The sequence below is a fragment of the Panthera pardus genome, unplaced genomic scaffold (assembly GCF_024362965.1).
Source record: "Panthera pardus isolate Hobbes unplaced genomic scaffold, ASM2436296v1 HiC_scaffold_25, whole genome shotgun sequence".
Lineage (NCBI taxonomy): Eukaryota > Metazoa > Chordata > Mammalia > Carnivora > Felidae > Panthera > Panthera pardus.
Window position 1 is genome coordinate 71,935,712 of NW_026526821.1, and position 26,321 is coordinate 71,962,032.

Here is a 26,321-nt window from a genome sequence, read left to right on the forward strand (position 1 = left end):
GGCTATATTCTGGATCTAAACTGAAGCGACAGTAAAGCAAAACCTTTCTAAGCATCTAAGATGCTTCCATTCTTTTTGTGTAGGCTTAAGTACTTTCATACTTTATTTTATTTTTTTTAATTTTTTTTTTAACGTTTTATTTATTTCTGAGACAGAGAGAGACAGAGCATGAACGGGGGAGGGTCAGAGAGAGGGAGACACAGAATCTGAAACAGGCTCCAGGCTCTGAGCTGTCAGCCCAGAGCCCGACGTGGGGCTCGAACTCACGGACCGTGAGATCATGACCTGAGCCGAAGTCGGCCGCCCAACCGACTGAGCCACCCAGGTGCCCCAGTACTTTCATACTTTAGTACACTAATAAAAGGTATAGGTTTTTTGAAGGTTATTTATTTTGGGAGAGGGAGAGAGAGCAGGGGAGAAGCAGAGAGACAGAGAGAGAGAGAGAGAGAGAGAGAGAGAGAGAGAATCCCAAGCAGGCTCCGTGCTGCCAGCGCCAAGCTCCACGCAGGGCTCTATCTCACGAACCATGAAATCATGACTTGAGCTGAAATCAAGAATCGGCAGTCCCTTAACCAACGGAACCATCCAGGTGTCCATAAAAGGTATGTTTATGAATCTCTGGCAGTTCACCAATATTAGAGGAAGTTCAAGGAGACAGAAATTATGTAATAAAAGACACTTTTACGTGTACCAGCGAAGCTATAAAAGACCGGAATTATGAATTAAATAAAACACAGGTACAGCAAAGTATAAAGAAAAACAAAAATGTCAAACTTGTTTTGGAAACTTTTAAGATTAACCCATAATACTAAGTTAACTGGTACAGATATAAAGATGTCACTGTCACCAATAAGCAGAAGAGACCTCACTTCACTTCTCAAGACTAAAAACATACGCTCTTCATCATCACACTTAGCCATATGCTAGTTAAGTAGTCAGCTACCATTCGTCACTGATCAATGTTCCTGAACTTGAATCTTCCAGGTAAGTTTACATTGTAATCTTTTTTAAAAGGCAGGGGATCTGAATAAAGTATGGACTTTAATTTACAAGAGGAGGAATGGGTCATAAGAAATATTGAGAGAGACAGACACAGCATGAGTGGGGAAGGGGCAGAGAGAGAGAGGGAGCACAGAATCCAAAGCAGGTTCCAGGCTCCCAGCTGTCAGCTCAGAGCCCAACGCAGGGCTGGAACTCACAAAGCTGGAGATCATGACCTGAGCTGAAGTCAGAGGCTTACTGGACTGAGCCACCCAGGAGCCCCTTATAAAACACTTTTATTTAAAGTGACCTATAGCTTTTCTGTCCCATTCTAGTTTTTAGTGAATCAAATAATCAAATCTGATAGAATTTTGGACATTAGTTCCAACTATAGAGAACAACCGAATTCATGGCAGACAGCGACCAAAACTGTTTCGACCTCCTAAAATAAGTCATATAGCTGCTTCCTAGTCTCTGTACACTCTACTTCCTAATTCTGGTAAACTAGTTTTATCCAAAGTTTACTTCATAATAGTGAACTCTAATAAAAATACAGTGAGATAATTTTATTTGGCCATTTATATCAACTAGTCACATAGCTATGTGTGGCTATCTTAAGCTCCAAAAACATCACGCCTAAAAAAGAAGTCATTGAAAATGAAAGGATATACGTATATGTATACACACACACACACACACACACACACACACACACGCACCCCGGAAAATTACTCAGCCATCAAAAAGAATGAAATCTTGCCGTTTGCAACGACATGGATGGAGCTAGAGTATATTATGCTAAGTAAAATAAGCCAGTCAAAGCTAAACAAATACCATATGATTTCACTCATATATGGATTTTAAGAAACAAAACAGATGAGCATAAGGGAAGAGGAAAAAGGAGAGAAGGGGGCTGGCTGGTGGTTGTCAGTTAAGCATCGGAATCTTAATTTCAGCTCAGGTCATGATCTCACATTTCGTGAGATTGAGCCCCACATTGGGCTGTGCACTGACGGCTTGGAGCATGCTTGGGATTTTCTCTCTCGCTCTCCCTCTCCCCTTCCCCCACTCATATTCTTGCTCTGTCTCTCTCTCAAAACAAATAAATAAACTTAAAAAAAAGAGCAGTTCTATATGTAGTAAATAATGTAGGGACACCTGGGTGGCTCAGTCAGTTAAGCATGCAACTATCAGTTTTGGGCTCAGGTCCTGATCTCTCAGCTTCGTGGGTTCAAGCTCCACACGGGCTGTGCTGGCAGTGCAGAGCCTGCTTGGGATTCTCTCTCTCTCTCTGCCCCTCCCCTACTCATGCTGTCTCTCTCAAAATAAATGGACTTAAAAAAAAAATGTACATCAAGCATCTAGTATAATGACCGTTACAAAGCAGTGCTCAATCACCATTATCTCCTCGACCCTACCCATCATCTCCTATCAGAATCTCTCATTTAGTCTCTTACTGAGTCCTACTCTCAGTAGTGAGCTGGCAAATGTGTCACTGGCTCTCAGGGGGGAGAAAAAACCCAAATTTAAAGCTTTGGTTCATAGCACTGGTTGATTTCTCCCATGTAAATATTCCCACTTGGCTGATCTCAGGTTACAAGCATGAAGTCAATTCAACACAAAGTTGGAAAGAGATGTGCAGTAGCACATAGTTACTCTCTGTCCCATTACCCTGTTTTATTCTCTCTACAACGCTTTTATGTTTTGAAATTATCTTGTTTAATTATTTAAGTATAGTCTGTCTCCCCTGACAGGAATATAAGCATCATAAAGGCAGGGGCTTTGTCTATCCTGTTTTCTAGTGTGAACTCGGGGCGGGGGGGGGGGGGGGGGGGGGGGGGGAGTTAAAGTACTTGTAAAGATTCCCCAAATTAAGGAAACTGAACAATACTTAAAAAAAAAAAAAAAAAAAGACTAACTCAACCAAAGCACAAACACCCTCAATTTCAGTAACATTGCTCCTTCTGTTTGGAAAAGGAAGAAAGAATAAACATGACTAGTAACTACCAAATCTTTAAAAGAGCAGACTATTCTTGCCATATCATCTAGTTCAAACAATAAAAATGGGCCAGGCACAGCAAGTTACATACAAGGGACAACATTTATAGATGTCCAGCTGGAACACCATACAGGCAATGGTGGCAATCTCACCATTCTTAATAATGCATAGGCAGTTTTTTTATGGTCATAGAAAAGGAAAACAAATACCATGGTTGATAAGTCACATATTACCTTTTTTATGGTTTATTAATCCAGCTTGTAGGCCCAGCTCCCATACCTTGAATGTACTTTACCTGCATGAATTAACATCCGTAAACATTCTACAGAGTTGTGATAAGCTGCTTCATGAATTGGCATCCATCCCCTGTTATCAGCAACATCAACGCTACGTCCCTTTCTGAGCAGTTTTCTTAAGACTTTAACATTGCCTTCCCTGGCAGCAAGTCCAACCGTGGAGCATGTGTCAGAGTAAGCCTCTGTAAAATCCATTCCTTTGACCAGTCTATAAAACAAGGCAGAAAGAAAACACTATAGACAATAAAACAACACTGTACTCCTAGAGATTAGCAGATCGAAGCAGGCCTGTCCTGCAACTCTCACAGGACTGCAGAGGAAAAGCCTGAGGTGGAGAAAGAGACCTGTCATGCCACATCTTCTGCTAGAGTCTAGAGCAGGAAGCGTCTCTGGGAAATTAGGATTCCCTAGAATGTTCTTATTAAAGAAATCAAGGGAGTTTTAAGTGTTCTATCATTCCTTCTCTGGAAATGTCTGAGCATCTCCTTCCTGCAGGCTTCTGCTCCTGTTCATACCCCACCAAAATGCATTCACTGCAATTCTATAGATGAGGGAGCTAAAACACCTCCAGTTGACCCCAAATATGTACTCTATTACGTAGAGATGGCCATTTAACTAAAAATGCTTAGCCTCAAGAATCTGTAGCCCTCTCCAGTCTGTAGCCTTCTCCAGGAAAAAGCTAAACCCAAAAAAGGAATGAAGGAGATTTATTGAAAGGAACAAAGATAAGTAATAATTGTAGTTTTTCTGCTGGTCCTTTCCAAAAGGGGCTGAACATTCATATTCTCTTTCTTTGATGAAACAGTCCTACTTACAGAATATACTGAAACGAACAAGAGAGTCGAGCTTTCCTACATAAGTCCATAAAGTTCTTCACAGCATTAGTGACCTTTTCCTCATCATCTCCCTCCAAAGTTCATTCCACCTTCCCCTGGAGTCAATGTCCAGTATAGTTGTCAGTATATGACACTCACAAAGACAGTTTCTGGTTAATCCCACTATAAGGCTAAGGTTCAGGATTCTCAGGGGAAGAGTTATCTCCCAAGGGGCAGTCCCTCTCAGTAAAACTTCTATCCCAGCCTTCCTTAGTTTCTTTAGTGATCTTAGGAGATGGTTCAGGACATGCCAACATGTCTAGTCCAATGCAGGTAGAAAACTTTCTAGAACTACATTCTAAATTATTTATCCAGAAAATGACAGTTTAAAAAGAGAAGTTAAAAAGAAAGCAGAGCATTTCCTGTAGGAAATTTAAATTTATCCATGATCACATTTAAATATAAAGCTATAACTGCAGAACTTGACTCTATGGTGAGCCAAAGAGCTAGCATTAGCTATGGATTAATTTAATTAGATCAACTGATCCGCTCCTAGGAAAGTGAGATCTATTTACTACAGAACATTTAATTATGCAGTTGACGGTTACCTACTGGGAACCAACTAGCTGATCAATAATATGGAAGATATAAAGATAACACAGATATATGTAAAGTCTCAGAGAAATGATAAATACATGTGATTCAAAATAGAAGGAAGTAAGTGCTCTAAGAGAAGTACAGATAAAGAGCCTCGGGTGGTCAAAGAAGGGAGAAACTTATTAGGGATGTGAGCTGGGTCCCAAAGTACAAGAAGGATCTGAAGAGCATTCTTCAAGGGAATGAAAGACACGATTATGTAAATGAACAAAAAAGGTGAGTAAGACACAGTAAATAAGGCAAACAGTTCACTTTGGAAAGAGGACTAGGTAAGCAAAGAATAGGAGGAAAATGAGCTTATGGAGTGTGAGAAATATGCCCACTGACCCAATCAAAGTAGGGAAGCAGAGACTCAGGGACAGTGAAGCAAGGCTTTAATCAACTTTCTTGCAAGAAGGAGTGTCTGATGGGCAGGCACAGTTGGGACAGTTACAGCAGGCAATATATCTCTTAGCCTGAAGTCCCTCCCCCGATTCCTCATTGGCTGAGTACTACAGAGGTTACAGCCTTACCTGGGTGTCGTCTATGCCCATGTAAGGCAAAAGGTAGTCTGACTGGAACAAATGTACATTCCTTTAGGTAAGGCACAGAGACTTCAGTTCTTTGGCAAGTGCTCATTGCAAAGCCCTCAAAAATAAGACCACAAAATGGAGAGGGGAAGAAGAACCAGGAAGTGAAGTATTTAAGAGTTTGACACTCCACAGGGTGGTCGAAGGGGAGGGGGGTGGTTAGTACCTATTTCCAATAGGTTATTAACCTATTGTTAACTAGACAGCACAGATTTAATTTGATATTTCTGAAAATGAATCATCTCACTCAATTCTCACAATCCCTCCTCTTCTAAGTTGATTCCATTTTCATTTAAAGGTTAATTTGGGCACAAGGCAGGGACATTTGTTTTTTTTTAAGAGCAATCTTAAGCCTGAGGGGGTCTGCTGTGGTCGGCCTCCCAGCATTGTTCTAAAATATGTTTTGCTTTTGTTTTCAACCCAGGGACCTCAGGTCCTAACCTTTCCCTCTTTGCCTATTAATCCCATCTTTTCCTATCATATTCCCCTCTTTGAACACCTGACTCCTAACTGCCATTAGGAATTGGGACAACAACTGCTTCCTGCTGAAAGGGGGCAATGACAGGAGTACAGCAGTCAGGGCAGGTTCAGAGCTCAATCCTGAGGTCCAAAATAATGGGAGGGTATTTGGGACATCTGGGCTAGCAAAATTTTCTTATTTTTCTGGCATATGCAAAGCTTCTACAAATAACATACAAAAAGAAAAAAAATTTTAAAAGAGTATTAGACCAACAAGCATTAATATTCCAAATGCAATGTCTCCTAGGGAGGAGGTCACACCATGGAAAGTAAAGATGCAACCGTAGTCATCCACAAGATCCCTAACCTGTCTGGTCATTTTCTTTTTTTTTTTTTAATTTAACTATAGCTTTTCCTTCCTCTTCCATATTTATTTCAATCTTGTGATATTGTTGTTTAGAATAATTAAATATTTGAACTAATTTTTGGTTCTCAATTCTCAAATCTTCCTTTGGCCATCCAGTTTCCATAGGAACAACTCCATTAGGCATAATTAATTTTACCTCAAAGAAAGATTGATCTTCTATATCCAGATTACTATAAATTTAGGAAATTGTTTACCCCCTCTAGAGCTAGTAGCACTATAGTCCCTAATTCAGTCATAATGTCTCTTTCTAGCAAGGGAGTAGGGCTCTATGGCATTATCAAAAAATGTGGGGGGAAAAAGTCTCCCCATATGCACTCCAGTGGCTGAAAGAAAAATTTAGTCATAAGTTTTCTTGAATTGTTACTCTGCGTTTGGATAGTTGGCTGGGAGTGGAAAGATCCAGTGTCAAGAAGGAAATCAACCAGATTTCCTTATATTTCTAGAGTTACCTAAGGCCCTGGGTTTCCAATAGACAGATGATTCAGGGGAGTCACCATGAAGAGCCCCAGGACCCATCCGTTCCTTTCAGGGACACTGGTTATCTGAGCTCTCGAATGTTGAGGTCCATGAGGGCATTCAGATTTTCCAGTGATTGTCTCCACACAAAGGGTATGGCTTACAGGGTTTTGACTTTGTCTCCTCTGAGGACATTCTCATTTCCAGTGCCCTGAACAGGCACATAAACAGCACTTGGTGCCAGGACCTTGGGAAGTCTGGTCTGACATAGTAAAGCCTTAGATTTTTTTTTTTTTTTTTTTTTTTTACATCTCCTTTCCCGTTCCTTATTCTCTTAATCTTGACTGTAATGTACCTAATTGGCAGCTCATAAGAGCTCCTCCAGGGTTCCTTCCAGGCCAAGAGCCAATTTTTGCAGCTCCCTTGGAGTATCTGCTACTCATGGAGTGACAAATTTGTCTTTTGAATCGTCTCAGCTTCAGGGTGTATCAGGGGGAGACAGCTGTATATTTAACCTTAACCTTTCCAGAAAGACCACCAGGCTCTTGTCCTGTGTCTGTAAAACAGGGGCTAATTTAGCATAATTTAAGGGTTTAACTCTAGATCTCCTTACTTTCTCCAAAACACAAGCTTCGAAGTGGCAATGATACCATCCCCCAATGGGATTATCATAGTCCCAATTAGGATCTCGGGGTGTACCACTGCCTGAACCCAAGTAGGAAACTGGGAGTTCTCTATAGGACCTCCAATCCCATGATAATTAAGAAGTTGCTTGTCCTCATATCTCTCAGGTGGGGCCAGAACACCACACTTCTCTGTCTCATTAAGAGTCTGATTCAACAAAAGCATTTTATCTTTCCAGGTCAACTCAAAAACATACCTAATATTCTGAAAAACCTCTATACACTTATCTGGATCATCAGAAAAGTTACCTATTCTTTTATCTGTCTCAAATCTCAAAATGAAAAAACTACTTATAATCTTATCATGGTAGTGCCTCCTTGTGTTTCTCTTTCCAGCACTCTAGCTTCTTGTAGGGGAAACATGCCTGTCACATTATGGGGAAGACCTGAATACAGTGGGCAACAAGTACAAGTGAGCATATACTGAGCTAAGTGTAGCAAAATGGCTCCCATGTATCCCAGTAAAAGCCTTTCATATATCATAGTCATCCATCCCTCATATGCCTCTACAGGCATCCATTCCTCTAAATGTGGAGCCTTTGGAGGTTGGCAGCCATCTACCCAGACTTTGGATCAAAGGAGGAGCAATTTCAACCAAGTCTTGAGCAAAACAACTGAAAAGGGCGTGTTGTCCTTCCCTTTCGGTTAAAATCATAGTTCTTGCCATCTCTTTGGGCAAAGGAGAAAAAAGACCTTTCCTTTTTTTTTTCTCTTAATCAGAAGCAGACCAACAATCTAAGAAAATGTTGTCTTTTTAACAGAGAGTAAAGCAGAATTTTAATCTTCTACCAGTGTACTTTTAAAATCCATTTATTTTAACCTTAGTCCATCGTGATCACACAATATTCCTTTCCAAAGATTTCCCTTCAAGAACCTTCTACAACTTTCCTTTGTATATAGATTTTGTCCCAAGCCATTCCTCTCTAACCAGTCTCATTTAGGGCAAAATTATTTTCTTTTGCCTCCAACAAAAATTGCTTCTGTTTTTTTAATTTTTTTATATATCTACTTTTACATATAAAGTTGCTTTCCTTATTTCCATCAACCTTAACTGAATTTAGCAGAACCTTAGTCTCCAATGAAAACAAAGTAGTTATCAATTGTGAACTATTACATCAGAATTCTTTAGATGGCAATTTTATGAATCAACTAAGCACAAAGAATGCTTACCAACAGACCCAAATACCCTTAGTTTCTCTACAAAAAGAAGTTAAATGCACAAACCTATGTTTAGTAATCAAGGCTTTAACATTTTATCTCATTAAATATCCAATGAATTTAATCCCATTTATTGTGCAAGCAAAAGTTTAAAGTTTCAGGCTATCAAAGACTTTGAAAGCTATCTTAACAATTACCCACCCAGGAAAACTTGAGATAAAATTAGCCATCATTTTAAGTCCTCTTTTTGCTAACAAATTTCAACAGAGATAACAAAAGCTTACTTGACCTTTAGTAAACCTAGGTAATAAAACTATAACATTAAGGCAGCCTTCCTTAAGGCTCTGCAGGTCAAGCTCTGCACGTTTCAAGTGTCCATCAGTGGACTACAAGCTATAAGATTTATTTAAGCTACATTTCTCTTGCCTTTGTTTTCCTAATCATTTCCCCCTTTCATCTCAATCATTTTCTCCACAATAGTCACAATAATCTTAACTGTTTTTGTCTCTCCTCATCCCTCTTTACAAATATCTTTTGTGCCTCCCTGAGCAGTTCTTCTGCTTCTCATTGCATCCATCCATCTTCTGTAACTTTTTGGCAATATCAGGCCAACTTCTAGTGATAAAATTAATCTTCAGGACACTCTGCCCCACTAATTTCTCTGGATCTAGGCCTGAATATTTCATTTGACCTCTAAGCCTCTGTAAGAAAACAGCTGGGGTTTCCTCCTTCTCTTGCAGTATCTCAAAAGCCTTGCCGACATTCTGACATCTTGGAGCTGATTCCCTGATTCCTTTGATTATTAGCTCTTAAATCCTGCATCTTAACCCTGTCCCCAGGATCATTATTGTCCTAATCAGGGTCTACTCTGGCAAACTTTTACTCAGCTGGCTGAACACCCTTGCCAGGAGAGTAAGTTTCATATTTAATGCTGATAACTCTAAATACATGTCTATCTCAAACCAACAAACTTAAATTAGTTTAAACGCTGAATGTTTCAACTGCATCCACTTAAAAGTCAATCACTTGCTCCCCATTGTCGGTTTTTACCAGGGACACCAGTGGGGGAATCTGAAGTAGATGGTTCAAGTGGGTGCTCTTCATTCCTTGACAATGAGGGTGTGAGGAGGAGCCAATGATGCTGAAGTCACCAAGGAGTATATAGAATCAGTTATGCAGACCTCACCCTTAGGTGGGGCAGAATCAGGAGGAGGGGAAGGGGAAGGCAGAAGAGGACAGGTGCTAGCAGAAGGCAGAGAATGATTCTGGTTGTCAGCTTGGACAGAGGAGCAGGTACCATGTTTGTTTGGGGTTTTTTTCCCCACCAAAGTGGAAATATGGAGTCTATGTCAGGCCTGAGAAGACAGGGAATTTCCTCAAAAGGAAGGAGTTTCAGCAGCTGCTTGGGATTATTCCTTAAAGTCTCTCTCCTGAGATAGACTAACCACAGACAATTGGCTCTGATTATCATAGTCATTAACCCAGGAAATGAATGAGGGAGAATGCCCCACATACATCTCCACCAGCAACCAGAGGAGGCCGGTTTAGACAATCATTAGTGTCCCGTTAATAGACCTTTTTTTTTTTTTTTCTCATCTCCTAAGGAGTATTGAGGCCAGTATTACAAAAGATGAGTTTGTTTGTTTTTTCAACCTTGCAATATGAATTCATTCCAATGGGTTAGAAGGCATTCCAAGGAGAGTCCTTGGGGACTGATGAAGATCCCATGTTTCCTCAGTCTCAGCATAATCCTTTTCCTCCAGTGTACTAGAACTTTTATCATTTGCATAATGGACTAGGGCCTGATGGACCCAGTCCTCCTCTGAGCCAAAAAACAGATGGCCCTTTAACTGGGTCTTTAGTCCAAACAAAGCAGCAGAATTTGATCATTTTATGTTTGTCCTTATTCCCTGTATCCTCTCTGTACTACAGTAGACTATCTGAGGGAATATGAAGAGACCCCACCTCTTTGTGGGTTTCTCTTCCCTTACCCCTAGGCTTAGAATTTTTGTTCCCCATCCTAGACCAGGCTAGTTCCTGCTCCTGAGTTTCCCTGGGGGCACCAAAGGCCCCTTAATGGAGGTTTCCTGTACTCTCCAGAACCAACTTTGTCCATCTCCACCTGTTTTCTTTGCGGGAGAACTGAACCACAGATCTAGACTCCACATTCCCTTCATATCTAGAATAGGTCTCAGTCACACACACTCAGCCTCTCACAATTTCCCATCCCCCAGGCAATACTTATAGTCCAATTTTCCTACCTTGGTCTGTGCACAGAGTTACCAGGTTGCCGCGGTGCCTTTTTTGCTTTCCCCAGGGTCACTTCTTCTGTCTCCGAATGCAAAAATCTTGAGCTCCATGGATTCTACAGGGACCAGGGGCCTGTCCGTGGAAAGGGCACGCAAACCGGGGTGGGAGATGTCTCCTCTCTCGCAGGAGGACCTAGACCCCACGGGTAGAGGTGAATCCTGGGCAAGCCCCCAAATGTGAGAAATATGCCTGCTGACCCAATCAAAGGAGGGACCCGGAGACTCGGGGGGCACAGTGAAGTGAGGCTTTGATCAATGTTCTTGCAAGAGCAATATGGACAGGCACACTTGGGGCAGTTACAGCAGTCAATTTATCTCCTAAGGTGAAGTCCCTCCCATCATTCCTCATGGGCTGAGTACTACAGAGGTTATAGCCTTACCTGGATGTCACCTATGCCAAGTAAGGCAAAAAGTAATCTGACTATTGTACTATACGCTAACTAACTTGGATGTAAGTTAAAAAAAATAAATTGAAAAAAAAAAAGATGTGGTAAATACATACAATGGAATATCACTCAGCCACAAAAAAGGAAGGTATCTTGCCACTTGTGACAACATGGATAGACCTTGAGCACATTATGAAATAATGTCAGATAAGTCAGAAAGAGAAAGGCAAGTACTATATGATACCAGTTTTATGTGGAATCTAAAAAAGCCAAATTTGGAAAAAAACAGAATAAAATAGTGGTTTCCAGGGAGGGCGTCGGTAATAAAATTGATGTTGCCTAAGGGTACAAACTTGCAATGAATAGTAAATTAGCCATAGAGATCTAATGAACAGTATAATGAATCCAGACAACAATATGGTATTATAATTGTATAATGTGATAAATACTACTATAACAAGAATCATATTAAAATATAGAAATGTGTCAAACTAATACATTGTACACCTTAAATTCACACGATGGTATATGTTAAATTGTTTAATAAATAAGAAAGAAAGAAAGAGCAAGCCTTTTAAAAAAAAAAGTAATCTGATTGGAACAAATGTACATTCCTTTAGGTGAGGCACAGAGACTTCAGTTCTTTGGCTTGGACTCTTTGCAAAGCCTGTAAAAATAAGCCCCAGAAATGTAAAAGGGAAGAACCAGGAAGTGAAGGGTCTAAGGGTTTGGGACTCCTTGAGGCGGGGTGGGGGGAGGAATCATACATAATTCCAGTAAGTTGTGAACCTATTGTTAACTAAACAGCCCAACTTTTATTTGATATTTCTGAAAATGAATCATCTCACTTACTTCTCACACAGAGGTAGCTGAAGGCCAAACTATGGAGAACCCTGAATGCCAGGCTACATTTTGTTGAACCATGCTGATGAGGTTTAGTGGTGATGGTGGGGGTTCAGAGCTGACGGCCAAGAAAAAATTCTTGAAGACAACTTGAGTGCAAAAAGGTGATTTTACTAAAATACAGGGACAGAGCTGTGGGCAGAAAGAGCTGCACTGAGGTTGTGAAGAGTGACTGGTTATATACCTGGGAGTTGTGTGGGAAGTAAAGTCAAGGGGAAGTTTCCAATGGGATTTTCATATTCTAAAGACTCACAAAATCCATGGAGGCCTAGCTATTGTCAAACTAAGATTGCTTTTCCCTCTAACAAAGCATTAACATTATGATAGTAGGGAGTTCCTGGACTTCAGGCTATTGATAAAATTGCCCCCTTTTTGTAATTGTACCAAGGTATTTGTAAACTGATGGAGACCCATGTCCTGTATGACTGTGATCTCTATCAGTTAACCATTTGTTTTTTTTTCCTTTGTTTTTGGGCAGCCAAGAGTGCCTGAGGGATATCACATATTTGGGGGCAGGGGGGTGGTGCTAGCTTGTGCTTGGCCCTTAGCTAGCCTTATGCTCCCTCATCAATGCTAACTTCCAGCTAAGGCCATTATATCCAAATTTCACAAAAAAAGAACAGACCACACAATTTATGGCAATTTATAAGCATATTCATCTGATACAAGAAAAAATTCTTTCTATGTAGGAAAAACACAAGCACATGCATAAGAATACTCCTCCAAAGACATTAAAGAATAGCATTCAAGTGAAAACAAGTATGAATCCCTTTCCGAATCTACCTGGCCTTCCTCATAATTACAAATGTTGTTAATGGATCTAGATTAACAGGAAATAACCTGAAAAAATATCAGAACTGGGTAGTATCTTTGAGCTTCTAAAGGGAAGAAGCCAAAAGAAACGTACTATCACCATTCCCCTCAAACCTTAATACCAACTAGTTCACATGCATCAACAGTATGTAAAATCTCCTTTTACAGAAATTTTCCTATGCTCTTGACTAAATAAAAGCATAAAGTCAAACAACCAAAAGTGATGTATAAACCTCAACTGGATCCTGGATGGTGAAAAAAAATATCAAAATATCAGCTACAGGGGTGTCTGGGTGGCTCACTCGGTTGAGAGTCTGACTCCTGATTTCGGCTCAGGTCTAGATCCCAGGGTTGCAGGATTGAGCCCCTCGTCGGGGCTCTGTGCTGAGTGTGGAGCCAGGTTGGGATTCTCTCTTTCTCTCTCTCTCTCTCTCTCTCTTCCTCCGCCCACCCCTCTCCCTAGCTAATGTTCTCTTTCTCTCTCTCTCTCAAGAATTAAAAAAAAAAAAATTTAGTATCAGCTACAGAAAGCAATTATAAGACAAGGAAATCTGAGTATGTAATAGATATTTGATTATGTAATTCTGCTAATTTCCTTAGAAATGGCATTATGGTTATTAGGAGAAAGTCCTTATTCTTTAAGTACATAGCAATGAAAAGTAACAAATGCAACTTACTTTAAATGTTTTAGATTAAAAAGCATATATAGAGAAAAAAGAAATAAATTAATTGTGGCAAAATGTCAATTTTTGGATCCACATGGCAAGTATATGAATGGTCAGATACTTTTTTTCAAAATTTTCTGCATCCCAAGCGATGTGACACTTAATCTTGGAGAATATATAAAAAGACCTGGTTATTCTGTAATGTTTTTATATAAAAAATTTTTTAATGTTTATTTTTTGCGAGAGAGAGAGAGAGAGAGAGACAGACTGTGAGAAGGAGAGGGAGGGGCAGAGAGAAAGGGAGACACAGAATCCAAAGCAGCCTCCAGACTGAGCAGTCAGCACAGAGCCAAAGGCGGGGCTGGAACTCACCAACCTGGAGATCAAGACCAGAGCTGAAATCAAAAGCTTAACCTACTGAGCCACCCAGGTACCCTAAGGCCTGGTTATTCTGAAAATGTTTTTCTTTGTAGCAGTTTCTTGCTGGTTTCTTAACACTTCAAATAATACTCTGAACCCGGGTGTCTTAGTATTCTTTTATATAGCTAAGGACGATGAAATAGAAATCCTCAAGAAAGGGGTGACTGGGTGGTTCAGCTGGTGAACCATCTGACTTCAGCTAAGGTCATGATAGCGCAGTTTGTGGGTTCTAGCCCGGCTTCCAGCTCTGTGCTGACAGCATGGAACCTGCTTCAGATTCTGTGTCTCCCTCTCTCTCTCTCTCTGCCGCTCTCCCACACGCTCGCTCTTCTCTCTCAAAAAAATAAACATTAAAAAAATCTCAAGAAACAAGGATTTGCTAAGGCTTCTATTTTCACATACAGAAACACAGCATGATAGTCTGAGTGCGCCTCCTAAACAATATTTTGGAGCAGTGGCGCTAGGCTGCAGACCTTACCATTTTTTTAGGATCTTCACCTGTTGGAGAAACTCATGAAAGCTATAAAGCTTCTCCCCAGAATGCACAGAACCCAAATTCTGTACACAATTTCAGGTTCCACATACCGCTACTACAGCCTGTACATAAGGCAAAAACCTTCGCCTAACCTTTTCTGAGCTGCTGATAATGCTAAAGATAAATAAGGTCGTTTAGCGCGTAAAATTGATATGAGCTGAAGCACTAGTAGCTCTTCCGCAGGCGTAAAACTTCTCTCGTAAACTTCCCGCTTTTATGAGAAAGGTGAGTTTCTTAGGTGTAAAGTCAAATGCGGCATTCACAACTTGCGCTCCTCTGGCTGCTGTTAAATGGACAAAAACCCAATTCCAAAGCAGAACAAAATGTCTTCCTACGTGACACAACCGCGGTGCCTGTAGGTCTCTTCCCCGTTATCTACACCACACCGGCCGCGACACCAGGCGCGAGTCTGCCCTTCCGCTTCTCCTTGAATGCGTTCGAAAACAGCACACAGTTCCAACCTCTGAGCCACAAATCCCATAAAGGGATTGTGGGTATTGTAGTCCAGTGCACATGCGCAACAGGAGGTTAGGGTGACTTACAGAGGCTGAAAAAGAACCCACTGCTTAGCGAACCGAAGGTCAATCGTTCTTGATACCCCAAGCAAGGAAACAGAATAACGTTGACTGACGAAGTCGGAATACATCCCTCGAACTACACGTCCCAGTGTGCTTTGCGCAGCGTGGCCATTGCGCCTGCGCCCTCGCAGCCGGTTACTAGCGTCGGCGAGGCTGCAGTTCCCGCTGGTGCCGGCACCGTAGACACCAGAGCTGAGGGTTGACCGCCGTCACAGCGGAAGAGCAAGGGAAAGGATGTGGGTTTTTGGTTACGGGTCCCTGATCTGGAAAGTGGACTTCCCCTATCAGGACAAGTTGGTTGGATACATCACAGGCTACAACAGGCGCTTCTGGCAGGGGAGCACCGACCACCGCGGGGTCCCGGGCAAGGTGAGGCGCCAGTCAGCCCCCCACCCTTAACTGCCTTCGGAGCGCCGCTTCCCACCCAACTCGCGGTCCAACTCTGCTGGACCTCCACCCCAACATTTACGATGACCGAGCAAGAAAGTTAGGAATAATGCTGTTACATCTGTGCACCTTTCTCTCCATCTGTCCTCTACTTCTCTCCCAAACCAAGGGCACTACTTCCGAAGCCTCTTGAGACGCTGATGGTTAGTTTCTTGGGAAAGCAAGAAACAGGGTCAAAGGCACACAAGCTCGCCCAAGGCTGATGGGCTGGCAGGAAGCCCCATCTGTGAGCGACCTCTGCCATTTAAAAAAAAAAAAAAAAAAACGGCGGGAAAATCAATCTCCGTTTCACCACGGAGTTGAATACTAAAATCAACCTGCACATTCAGCTTTAGCTTTTTAGCAATTAAATTTGTTGGCATTTCTGCTTTCTGGCAGACTTTCATTGGTTTAAGTTTAAACAAGCATATTATTTCCAAAGGTTTTATTTTATGACATCTAAGGTCACATAGAAACTAGTTTCCAAAATTATCTCCGGTTGTTAAGGAGCTTACCGTGATCACTTCCTTTGGTTGTCAGGTATCGGCGAAGTTAAATATTTGAGTTCTCGGTTTGTTACTTGAGTAACACAGTGCCCATTACTGTGTCCAGCATTATTTTAATCTTTATTTCTCCACGTTTCTCCTCTAAATTATAAATGTGAAATGTAAGTTCCTTGATCTATTTTTCAGTCATTAGAAGACTTTCATCCCAATATATGTGTGCTAGAAAACTAGTAGCAGCTCAGCCTTGTATTGGCTGCAAAACAACCAATCCACAAGGAAAACAAGGTTGTGGGTAACAATTTGGATAACTTAAATACTGTACTTGGTCTACTTAACCTTCTAACTTTTGGAAGTGCACAAAATTTTTTATTGTTTGTATGTTCTCTAAAGTACTCAGAGCTATGTATGAGCTTGATTACTGTTTTTTAAAGAGAAATTAATATTGGCCCCAAAACACAATATGGTAGGCAGATGACTGGAAAACGGTAGTGACTTAGGGCAAATGCACATTTGTAAGCCAACAGGAGCTTCATGTCCAAAATTTCTTCTAGACTATTATAAAAGAGGGGGTGCCTGGCTGGCTCAGTCGGTAGAGCATGCAACTGGATCTCAGGGTTTTAAGTTCAAGCCCCACACTGGGTGTAGAGATTACTTAAAAATAAAATCTTAAAAAAATATATATATTATAAAACAATGTCTAAGACTTTAAAGAGTTAAATAAAACTTCTAAGTGAAGTAAAATGCCTTTTGAGTTGTCAGATACGAACACTTAAAATTTCTATTCTGAAGAAAGAAAGGCTCCAATTTTAATGACGAAGTATTAAATGCTTACAAATGTTTTGATAGCATATTTTACTATTCTAGTTTCAATCAAAACATATGTGTTTGTTATATAGCATATTGAGATATGTACACTGTTGGAACAGAACAATAAGAAGTTGTCAAGTCAATACAACAGCTCATGATTCTTTAAAAGAAGAAAGGAGCTATAAAAGCCAGTATCTTTTTACTTAAATTTACTAAAATATAGGGCAGGTAAGATGGGGTACAGGGGGACTGCAATGGCTAATAGTTTTACACTTACTTTTAGTTAAAGAATACATCATAGCAAATTAAAGGAAACTCTAAGTATTTTTTTAAGTATACTATATTTTGTTAAAACTGGAAAGAATATTATTTTAATATTTTTTATTACAATGGATCACCAGCCTTATATAAATACAAAAGGCTACAAAGATATCCAGCAAATTAGAAGAATGATGTGGATGTTTTATAGGACTATGTTTTTTATAGCAACATATGCTCCTAGTAAGTTAGTCATCATTACATATGAAATGTGATATTATTAAACAAATGTTAGGCTCATTTCCACATGCTGCGATGTGACATTTGTGGGAAAAATACCAAACCTACTTCAATTATGGTTTCTTTTTAGCTTCATTAAACTTTAATTTCTTCCTAAGTTTTATTAAGCATCTCATTTATATATAAAAAAACTGGCACTGTCTCACCCAAATTAAGGATTTATTTAAATGTGAAAAATTTTTCACAGCAGAGAGAATATATTTCAATTTCAAAAAGAAACATTTTAACACGAGATAATCATGAACATTTACTAAATCTCTAACTTTTCTAGATCTAGATCAGAAAAATTACTCATTACTCAATGAAAGCATCTATAATGACTCATTTCACAATATCCTCCAAACCATTCAGCTTGAAAGACCCCTGCTTTAGTTTCAGTCCCCCCAAAAGCCTTTCATGTGACTTACAAATATACATTGTTTCTCAATAATATATATGTATTTTAGAGACTAAGAACATAAATTTTAGAAAATGTTTCCAAGTAAATTTTCAGTGCCAAAAGTCCATGTCTGTTCCATAAGCTGTCAGAGGGAGTCCTTTATATTCCCCTTAAAATGAGTCCCTATGTACTCTTGTTTTCTGTTTCAGCTGCCACCACCTAAGTCCAGGACTTTTCTACCACTCCTTCCCCTTTCAACAATTACTACTGAGCACTTAGGAGACAGCTATGCAAACAATACCTGACAAGTGCCACAGGGAAGTGAATAAAAGGGAAAATCACAGTTTAGGAGAAAAATCTGCTGCAAAGTCACCTGAGGAGTCAGCCAAGCCTTTATGGATGTAGTGCAGGAGGATATCCCAGAGACAGAAAAGCAAGGGCATTCTATACTGAGCACTGGTATATCCAAAGATACGAATGTTTGTAAAAGTTATAAATAAATCAGTACAGATTGAGGGAAAAAGTGGTAAGAAATAAGGGTTGTAGTTAAATCATGCTGAGAACTTTTAGTTTTATCCTGTAGAATTTTAAAACCCTGAAAAAATTCAAAGCACAGGAGTGACCCAATTTTTGCACTAGAAAGTCATTCCACTGCCAAGTAGAGAATAGACTAGAGGTAAACAAAACTAGAGGCAGGCAGCAAGGTCCCTAAGGAAGCAAATGAAGGATACAGAGGAACAACATACAGAAAAAGATTCAACAGACAGTTACCAGTAATTGGTGACTGCTGGATACAAGGGGAGACAAGGAAAGGTGGAGTGCAGAACTTGTCACCAGGACCACGAACATTTCGTACTGAGGGTCTACCTTCTTCCCACTCTAACCATACTATACACTTTAGCACTCATCTTCCCCAAACACCTTTTATCATGCCAGTCAGCTACTAGTCAAGTGCTGCAGTAGCTCCTAATTTCCTATTTCTCCCAAATTTCAGTGGCTTCTTATTTTCCATTGTCCCCTAATTTCACCTCCACTCTGGCTCTTCAAATCTGACTATCCTATTTCTCCAATTATCTTTCTGAATCATCTCTCCAGGTGGGACCCTCTGCTAGTCAAACATTTAGCCTGGTGTAGTCTTGCCTCTAGGCCTGCACTTGTAAATCATGCCCTTTTGCCAGAATTTTGTTTTCCTTTCTGACCACCCAAGACTCAAAATTCTTAATTGCCTTCATACCATACATCTTAGCCCTTAAGTGTTCTCTACCTGTTTCATGTGTTAAGTTTGTGTTCCAGAATTATAATATAAGCTCTTGAAAGCAAGAATTAAGGTTTTATCTTCTCTACAACACACACTAAGTAGTCAATAAATAGCTCCTAATTCATCTTGAAATTGAAAGTAATATGGAAGTGCCTACATAACCCACACCAAGATATGTGTCCTCATTATAGCATTATCTTAAATAGAAAAAAGGTGAAATCTAAATGCCCCAACAACACAGGAATGTTTAAATTATAGCTCATTGATGATACAATATTATGCAACTATTAAAACATATGATAACACTAACAGGAAAATGTAATTAAATTAAATAAGAAACATAATCCCAAATCCCATGTTTTCCGTGATTACAAATTGTCTATACAAATGGACAAAGACCAGAAGGAAATAGCAATGAAGATGACACAAATACTGGAATTATTTATGCTCCCTGTGTGTCAGACAATGGGCAAATAAATATGTTAAAATGTGGCTTAGAATTCAGCATTCTCACTAATGATGCTAACATGTCAGTAGATACATAGCCTTTGGCACCAGGTAGGAAGTGTACTTAAAAAAAAAAAAGGCAAATTCTCAAACAGCTCCAAATCTACAGGATCATTAACTCTGGGACTGTACATAAGCAGTGTGTTTATCAACCCTCCATGTAATTGTGATCTACACTAAAGTTTGAGGGCTACTTCCCTATTATAGGAAAGCACTCTGGAAGAGCATGTTTTGTTCTCTAATAAAACTATAGCAATCTGATCAGAACTTTTATAATTGCTTCTTCCTTTGTCTTTCATTTTACATGAGCCTTAGTCACAGGTATTTTTTTTAATATATCCATTTTTTAAGTGAATATAATATAGCTAATATACATAAATTGAAGAGAATCTTTTAGAAAAGTCAAGATACTTTGGATAATGTATATTCTTAATTCACTTGAAAATTTATCATAAAAATGAGTACTTTATGGAGGTGTTTAGTATGAACAATTAAAATATTCCATGTCAACAATAAATTGGTAATGCTCAGTTAGTTGATAAACTTTGATTCAGAAAAAAAAAATTTTTGTTTTTTTTACTTTTTTTAAAACAGCCTGGAAGAGTTGTGACTCTTGTTGAAGATCCTGGGGTATGGTATTATTGTTCTTTTTTTGTGTAGTCTTTAATCATATAAAATGTTGAGATGTTTCTCAGTTTTAATAATCAATGGAATTTTATTAACAGTCATCACAGACAGCTTGAACAGTAGGTCTAGAATTCCTCTCTGTATTTATTGTGTTTCTTTTTAACTGTTGGGAAAAGCTGGAATGCAGAATGCCCGGTAGACAACAAAATAAAACCAAATGGCATGTAGTCTTTTTTTTTTTTTCTTGAGTTTATTGACTAAGAATTTGGCATTAATGGCCCTAGGCCTCAGACAGCCATACTGCCACTGAGGCACACTTGGCCATACTTGCCACATCAAGTGGAACCATTGAAACTCTTGTATTTGCTAGGAGTATACTATTCTCAGCAAAAATTCTCTCTCCCTGTCAGGAGTTACCACTTTCTTTCTTGCCTAATTTTTTAATAGCACAACAGGTTTTTAAACAGGTTTGGGGCACTAGAAAACGTATTTACCTGATAGTCCTCTGTTTCTTAAATATTTTCAATCATTTCATTGAGGTATAGATTCGGACGTTCATAGTGTGAAGGTAAAAATTTAACTTTGGAAATGACTTTGATATACAAAAGTCAAGCAGCTATCAACAGGAAATGAATAATGGTGAAATAATGAAATGCTTTCATAATTTACATTAGGAAAAGCATCTATAAAAATGGCTTCAAACTGGTAACTGTAACTCTTAATTAAAGTCAATAAACGGCACTTTGTTTCTACAGAATGTTAAACTCACTCAAGAACAGGGCACCGGATGGCTCAGTCGGTTGAGCATCCAACTTTGGCTCAGGTTATGATCTCACCGTTCCCGAGTTCGAGCCCCACACTGGGCTAGCTGTCGGCCTGTCAGTGCAGAGCCCACTTCGGATCCTCTGTCCCCCTCTCTCTGACCCTTCCCAGCTTGCACTCTCTCAAAAATAAACATTAAAAAAAAATTCACTCAAGAAGATACTTAGCAACCTAGAGTTTAATAATTAAAGCCAGTAATTAAAGGTTGTGAAAAAACTAGATAATCTATAACTACAAACTATAAATAAATCCTGTTTATATCAGATATTTTATTAACACTAAAAAACAAACCAAAAAACCTTTGCAGCCAGTTTTTTTACTGACACTTTGTTCATGGGCTCTCAACAAAAGAGACTGCCATTTAGTATTCTGCATGGAATTATTTACAAAGGATATTTGAAAGCTCCTGCAGTGAAAAAAATGAATAAAATGAACTTGCTGTGGCCTTCAGTAGTTGATTGCTTTCTTACAGACCTTTTAAAACAAAGACCCCTTTCTGTAAATAAGGAAACAGCCGGTAAAAAGATAAGTGACGCTCAGTTTTAGCTAAAGTAAGTTGGTGTATCAAAGCCCTCCCAGACAGCACCCAGCACTTAACATCCCCAAAGGTAGGCTCCCAAGTGGCTACAACACTCCATAAAGCAGTTTGGAAACTACCGTCCTGTACCATCAGTGAAATGTTTAAGGATTTAAAACTTTAGAACTGTGTTTAATGACCAAATGAACACCTGATTTTTTTTCAGTCCCACTAGTTAAAAGATACGATTTTTAAAACTTAAACAATGATAAATATCCTAGTGTGCAAGAAATTATTTATTCAGACTGAAGAATTTAAAATGCTGATTTCCTTTATTGTTTAGTTTGTACCTCCCAGTGCGCTTTAAAAAAAAAAGAAATTAATGTTTATTTTTGAGACAGAGAGAGAGAGAGAGAGAGAGAGAGAGAGAGACAGTGTGTGAGCAGTGGAGGGGCAGAGAGAGAGACACAGAATCCAAAGCAGGCTCTGGGCGCTCAGCGCGGAGCCCAATGTGGGGCCAAACCGTAAGGTCATGACCTGAGCCGAAGTTGGATGCTTAACCACTGAGCCATCCCAGCACCCCTCAGTGCACTTTAAGTGAATCAAAACTACACTGACTTCTAAGAATATACAGCTATTTTCTTAGAGCATAACATATCTTCACCTATTTTAGCCCTGTAAATTCTAAATAATACGTTCTTTTCATTTTTCAACAGGGTTGTGTATGGGGTGTTGCTTACAGACTGCCAGTAGGAAAGGAAGAAGAAGTAAAAGCATACCTTGACTTCAGAGAGAAAGGAGGCTACAGGACCACAACAGTCATTTTTTATCCAAAAGATCCCACAACAAAACCATTTAATGTGTTGCTATATATTGGAACATGTGATAATCCTAATTATCTTGGTCCTGCACCTCTGGAAGACATTGCTGAACAAATTTTTAATGCAGCTGGTCCAAGTGGAAAAAATACAGAATATCTTTTTGAACTTGCAAATTCTATTAGGAACATTGTGCCAGAAGATGCAGATGAGCATCTTTTCTCTTTGGAAAAATTAGTGAAGGAACGTTTAGAAGGAAAACAGAACCTCAATTGCTTATAAAGACCTAATCATTGACTTTTTCAAACAAGCAGAGCTTTTAGTCCTCAGAGAATAGGTTCGTGTACACTGGCAATATGATTTGGAAACATGTTTGTTTACTTGAAGATCTTATTTATTTTTAATGTTGTATTATTCAAGCTATGATCAAATGTGTGGTTTAATTGCACATATCCTAAAACACATAAATATTTAAAATACTGGGATAGAATTAAAGAAAAATTCAAGTTTTAACAATATAATGGTTTCCTAGCTAAATAATATTGAACACTTGCTCATGAGAAGTGAGTTCTTTAGAAAAGTACAATGAAGGATGAAGTTCAGAGCTTGTTATTTTCAGAGTAAAAATAATTGTGTCATTTCATGTCACAATTCTATTTTCAAGTTGTAGAGAATTAAACCAAAAGATAATACCTTCAATATATTTCTGTACAGTAATTCTGTAACCATGGTTTAGAATATATAATCTTAAAATAATGTATAATTAGAAATATATGGTAATATAGACAAGATTTCAACCTTGATTGTGAATTTCCTTGTTCAGGTATTATATAAGACCCTTTCCAATTTAAATCAAAAAGACTGGCATTTTTAATATAAAAATTTCCTTAGAATTATAATGTACTATACTTCTTTTTTGAATAAATGCATTTTACTAGAATGAAAAAAACATTCCGCTAAAAAAAAGCACAACTTACAATGTACCAATCACATCCACGAAATGATGAAATGTAGTCTGTCATTCACTCACTTTGTATTAATCTTACAGTGAAACTTGAAAAAAAGATAGATGGCCATTCTGATATTACAAATTAACACAACCATATATATAATGAAAGTTTAGTGCTTGAAATGACTTTTAGAATTACAGTTTTTTAGGGGCACCTGGGTGGCTCAGTAGGTTAAGCATCCAACTCTTGATCTTGGCTCGGGTCATGATCTCATGGTTCGTGAGATGGAGCCCTGTGTCCAGCTCTGTGCTGACAGCGCAGAGCCTCCTTGGGATTCTGTCTCTCTCTGTCCCTCCTCTGCTCACTTGTGCGTTCTTTCTCTCTCAAAATACACATGAAAGAAAAAAGAATTGTAGTTTTTTAAAATGTGTAAGATTAACTCATGTAGAATTGATCTTGATTCTAATGAAGATTATTTTTTCTTTTTTTTTTTTTTAAGACTTTATTTTTAAGTAATCTCTACACCCAACATGGGGCTTGAATTCACAACCCCAAGATAAAGAATCACACACTCTTCTGACTGAGCCAGCCAGGTGCCCCTAATCAAGATTCTTTCTTTCTTCTTCTTTTTTTTTTTTTTTTTTTTAGTGTTTATTTATTTTTGAGAGATAGCAAGCAGGGCAGGGGCAGAAAAGTTTCACATTAAATAAAGTTGTCCTACATAGCAGGGGAAGTAGCCCTTTCCATGTTTTTCTATTTAGTAACACCGAACTTAGTAATTTACTCAGCTCTGTAACTATTTTAAATATTTTCCCAACATTTTCATTATTAGTTTTCTAGAAAGCATTTCACTTGTCCTGTAAAACAAGAAAAGGTACTTAATATTAATGATCATTAACATTAATGATCATCTCATAAGGATATGCTGGGCACTTTACATATGGAAGCATTTTCTGGGTAACTCCTCTGAGCTTGTTTCCATACTATCCTGCAGTTACTTATCTGTTAAGTAGCAGAAATCCAGGTCTCTCTCTCACTCTAAAAGCACTAGATCTTTCTATGATATATTTAAAAACCCACCTGAACTTCACCATCTTTACTATACAGCATCTTTTTTCCAGGAGGTAAACAAGATTAACTGTTTTTATATAATGAAATAGGTACCTTGTTACATAAAGATGTTGATTTTTTTTTAAGTCTGAATCTTTTTTAATTTGAGAGAGAGCACATGCAAGTGGGGGAGAGGGGCAAAGGGAGATAAAGAATGAATCTTAAGCAGGCTTCACACTCAGCGAGGAGTCCGACACAGGGCTCGATCCCATGACCCTGGGATCATGGAGCCGAAATCAAAAATCAGACGTTCAACCGACTGAGCCACCCAGGCATCCCGTTAAAGTTCATTTTTATAGATGTATATAGATTCCCACAAATATAATGAGCCTATCCAAGACCCACATAGGTGAATTCAATGATAAAAAGCCTTTCATTTTACAAACAAACCTAAGTCCAAAAGAGTGTGTGACCTCCCCAAAGTGATTCTTCTACCATTTAATATATAATTGTTACAGAATATAAAGAGCAAGGGGTAACTTTGGGATGCCCATTTGTTGTCTTTCTAGGCTTTCAGTCACAAGTTAGAAAATATGTAACTATAAATATGATATGCCATCAGCATTTATAGGGAAGCCATATTCCAAAGAGCTCAGAAATAAGGGATGTTAATTTTCCTGGGATAGGGAGAAACATGACTAAAATGGAGAAGTTAAATAGTACTGAGTTAGAAGCTAGGGTTTAAAGCCTCTAAGTTAGCAGGAATGAAAAGGTATCAAGTTACCTAAAGCCTAACTTTTGTTAGCAAAACTGTCTGTCTTTACAGTCCTTGGGTCTTACTTTCAAGACATTTTTTCTCATTCTTTGCTAATTACACACAAAACTCAAAGACTCTCTTTCCTCAGAGTACAAATATTAGGTTTCAAATTTTAGGAATTCAAGAGAAGTATGAGTGTAAACACTACATTAAGAAACTTTTAGGGGCGCCTGGGTGGCTCAGTCGGTTGAGCATCTGACTTTGGCTCAGGTCATGATCTCACATTTCATGAGTTCGAGCCCCACGTCAGGCTCTATGCTGACAGCCCAGAGCCTGGAGCCTGCTTGGGATTCTGTGTCTCCCTCTCTCTCTGCTCCTCCCCTGCTTGCACTCTGTCTCTCTGTCTCTCTCTCCCTCTCAAAAATCAATAAACATTAAAAAAGAAAAAGAAGGGGCACCTGGTAGCTCAGTCGGTTAAGCGTCCAACTTCAGCTCAGGTCATGATCTCACAGTTTGTGAGTTTGAGCCCCGCGTTGGGCTGTGTGCTGACAGCTCAGAGCCTGGAGCCTGTTCTGGATTCTGTCTCCCTTTCTCTCTGCCCCGCGCCTGCTCACACTCTGTCTCTCTCAAAAAAAATAAACATTAAAAAAAATTTTAAAAAGAAAAGAAAAAGGCCATACTAAATTCTTAAAAAAAAAAAAAAAAAAAAAGAAAGAAACTCTTAATATAAATCTCTAATGGAGATTTTTTAAAGTAGGTCTTTCTACTCCTGTAGGCCACTATTATGTTTCCAACAATCACTCTTCAATCTACCCAGAATGGTAAATCCCATCTAAATACCACCTCCACAGATAAAAAGTTATCATTTAGGGAAACAAAGGTTATGATGTCATCTTTGAATATTTGAAAGTACAAAAGACCAATTTTAGGGGCACCTTAGCAGTTCAGTCAGTTATGTGCCTGACTCTTGATCTAGGCTCAGGTCATGATCTCAGTTTTGGGAGTTTAAGCCCCATATTGGGCTCTGTGCTAACAGCTCAGACACTGAGTGGGATTCTTCCTCACTCTCTGCCTTTCCCCTGCTTGTACACGTACTCTAAATAAATAAACAAACAAAACAAATAAATAAGCAAACAAACATTAAAACAAAAAAAGACTAGGGTGCCTGGGTGGCTCAGTTGGCTAAATGTCCAACTCTTGATTTTGTCTCAGGTAATCTCACAGTTTCAG

The 26,321-nt window shown here is 39.0% G+C and overlaps 2 protein-coding genes across 6 annotated transcripts in view; one reads left to right on the forward strand and one right to left on the reverse strand.

The window, feature by feature from the left end:
- ASB3 (ankyrin repeat and SOCS box containing 3) overlaps positions 1-26,321 on the reverse strand; it is a 113,591-nt gene that overhangs the window by 73,920 nt on the left and 13,350 nt on the right. Inside the window, exons 1-3 of one of the 4 annotated variants that reach the window (XM_053890693.1) lie at positions 12,048-12,974; positions 10,762-10,882; positions 3,276-3,484 (exon numbers count right to left, since the gene is read on the reverse strand). In XM_053890693.1, the coding sequence (XP_053746668.1) occupies positions 3,276-3,471 (196 nt within the window). In that variant the 5' untranslated portion in view covers positions 3,472-3,484; positions 10,762-10,882; positions 12,048-12,974. Of the gene's footprint in view, positions 1-3,275; positions 3,485-10,761; positions 10,883-12,047; positions 12,975-26,321 lie in introns of those variants that run through there. The other 3 variants (XM_053890691.1, XM_053890692.1, XM_019420534.2) reach the window with 3 other exon arrangements.
- On the forward strand, positions 15,189-23,283 carry CHAC2 (ChaC glutathione specific gamma-glutamylcyclotransferase 2). 2 transcript variants are annotated; one of them, XM_019421124.2, is made up of 3 exons: positions 15,201-15,478; positions 20,145-20,180; positions 22,233-23,283. In XM_019421124.2, the coding sequence occupies exons 1-3, from the start codon at positions 15,344-15,346 to the stop codon at positions 22,614-22,616; spliced, it is 555 nt and encodes a 184-aa protein (XP_019276669.1). In that variant the 5' UTR covers positions 15,201-15,343; the 3' UTR covers positions 22,617-23,283. The 2 variants fall into 2 exon arrangements, with proteins under 2 accessions (XP_019276734.1, XP_019276669.1); XM_019421189.2 differs by lacking the exon at positions 20,145-20,180 and having other exon boundaries at positions 15,189-15,478.

Coding starts and splice junctions, on each gene's coding strand:
- CHAC2 (XM_019421124.2), top strand. CDS start 15,344: ATGTGGGTTTTTGGTTACGGGTCCCTGATCTGGAAAGTGGACTTCCCC. Junction 15,479..20,144: donor ACCGCGGGGTCCCGGGCAAG/GTGAGGCGCCAG, acceptor TTTTTAAAACAG/CCTGGAAGAGTTGTGACTCT. Junction 20,181..22,232: donor CTCTTGTTGAAGATCCTGGG/GTATGGTATTAT, acceptor ATTTTTCAACAG/GGTTGTGTATGGGGTGTTGC.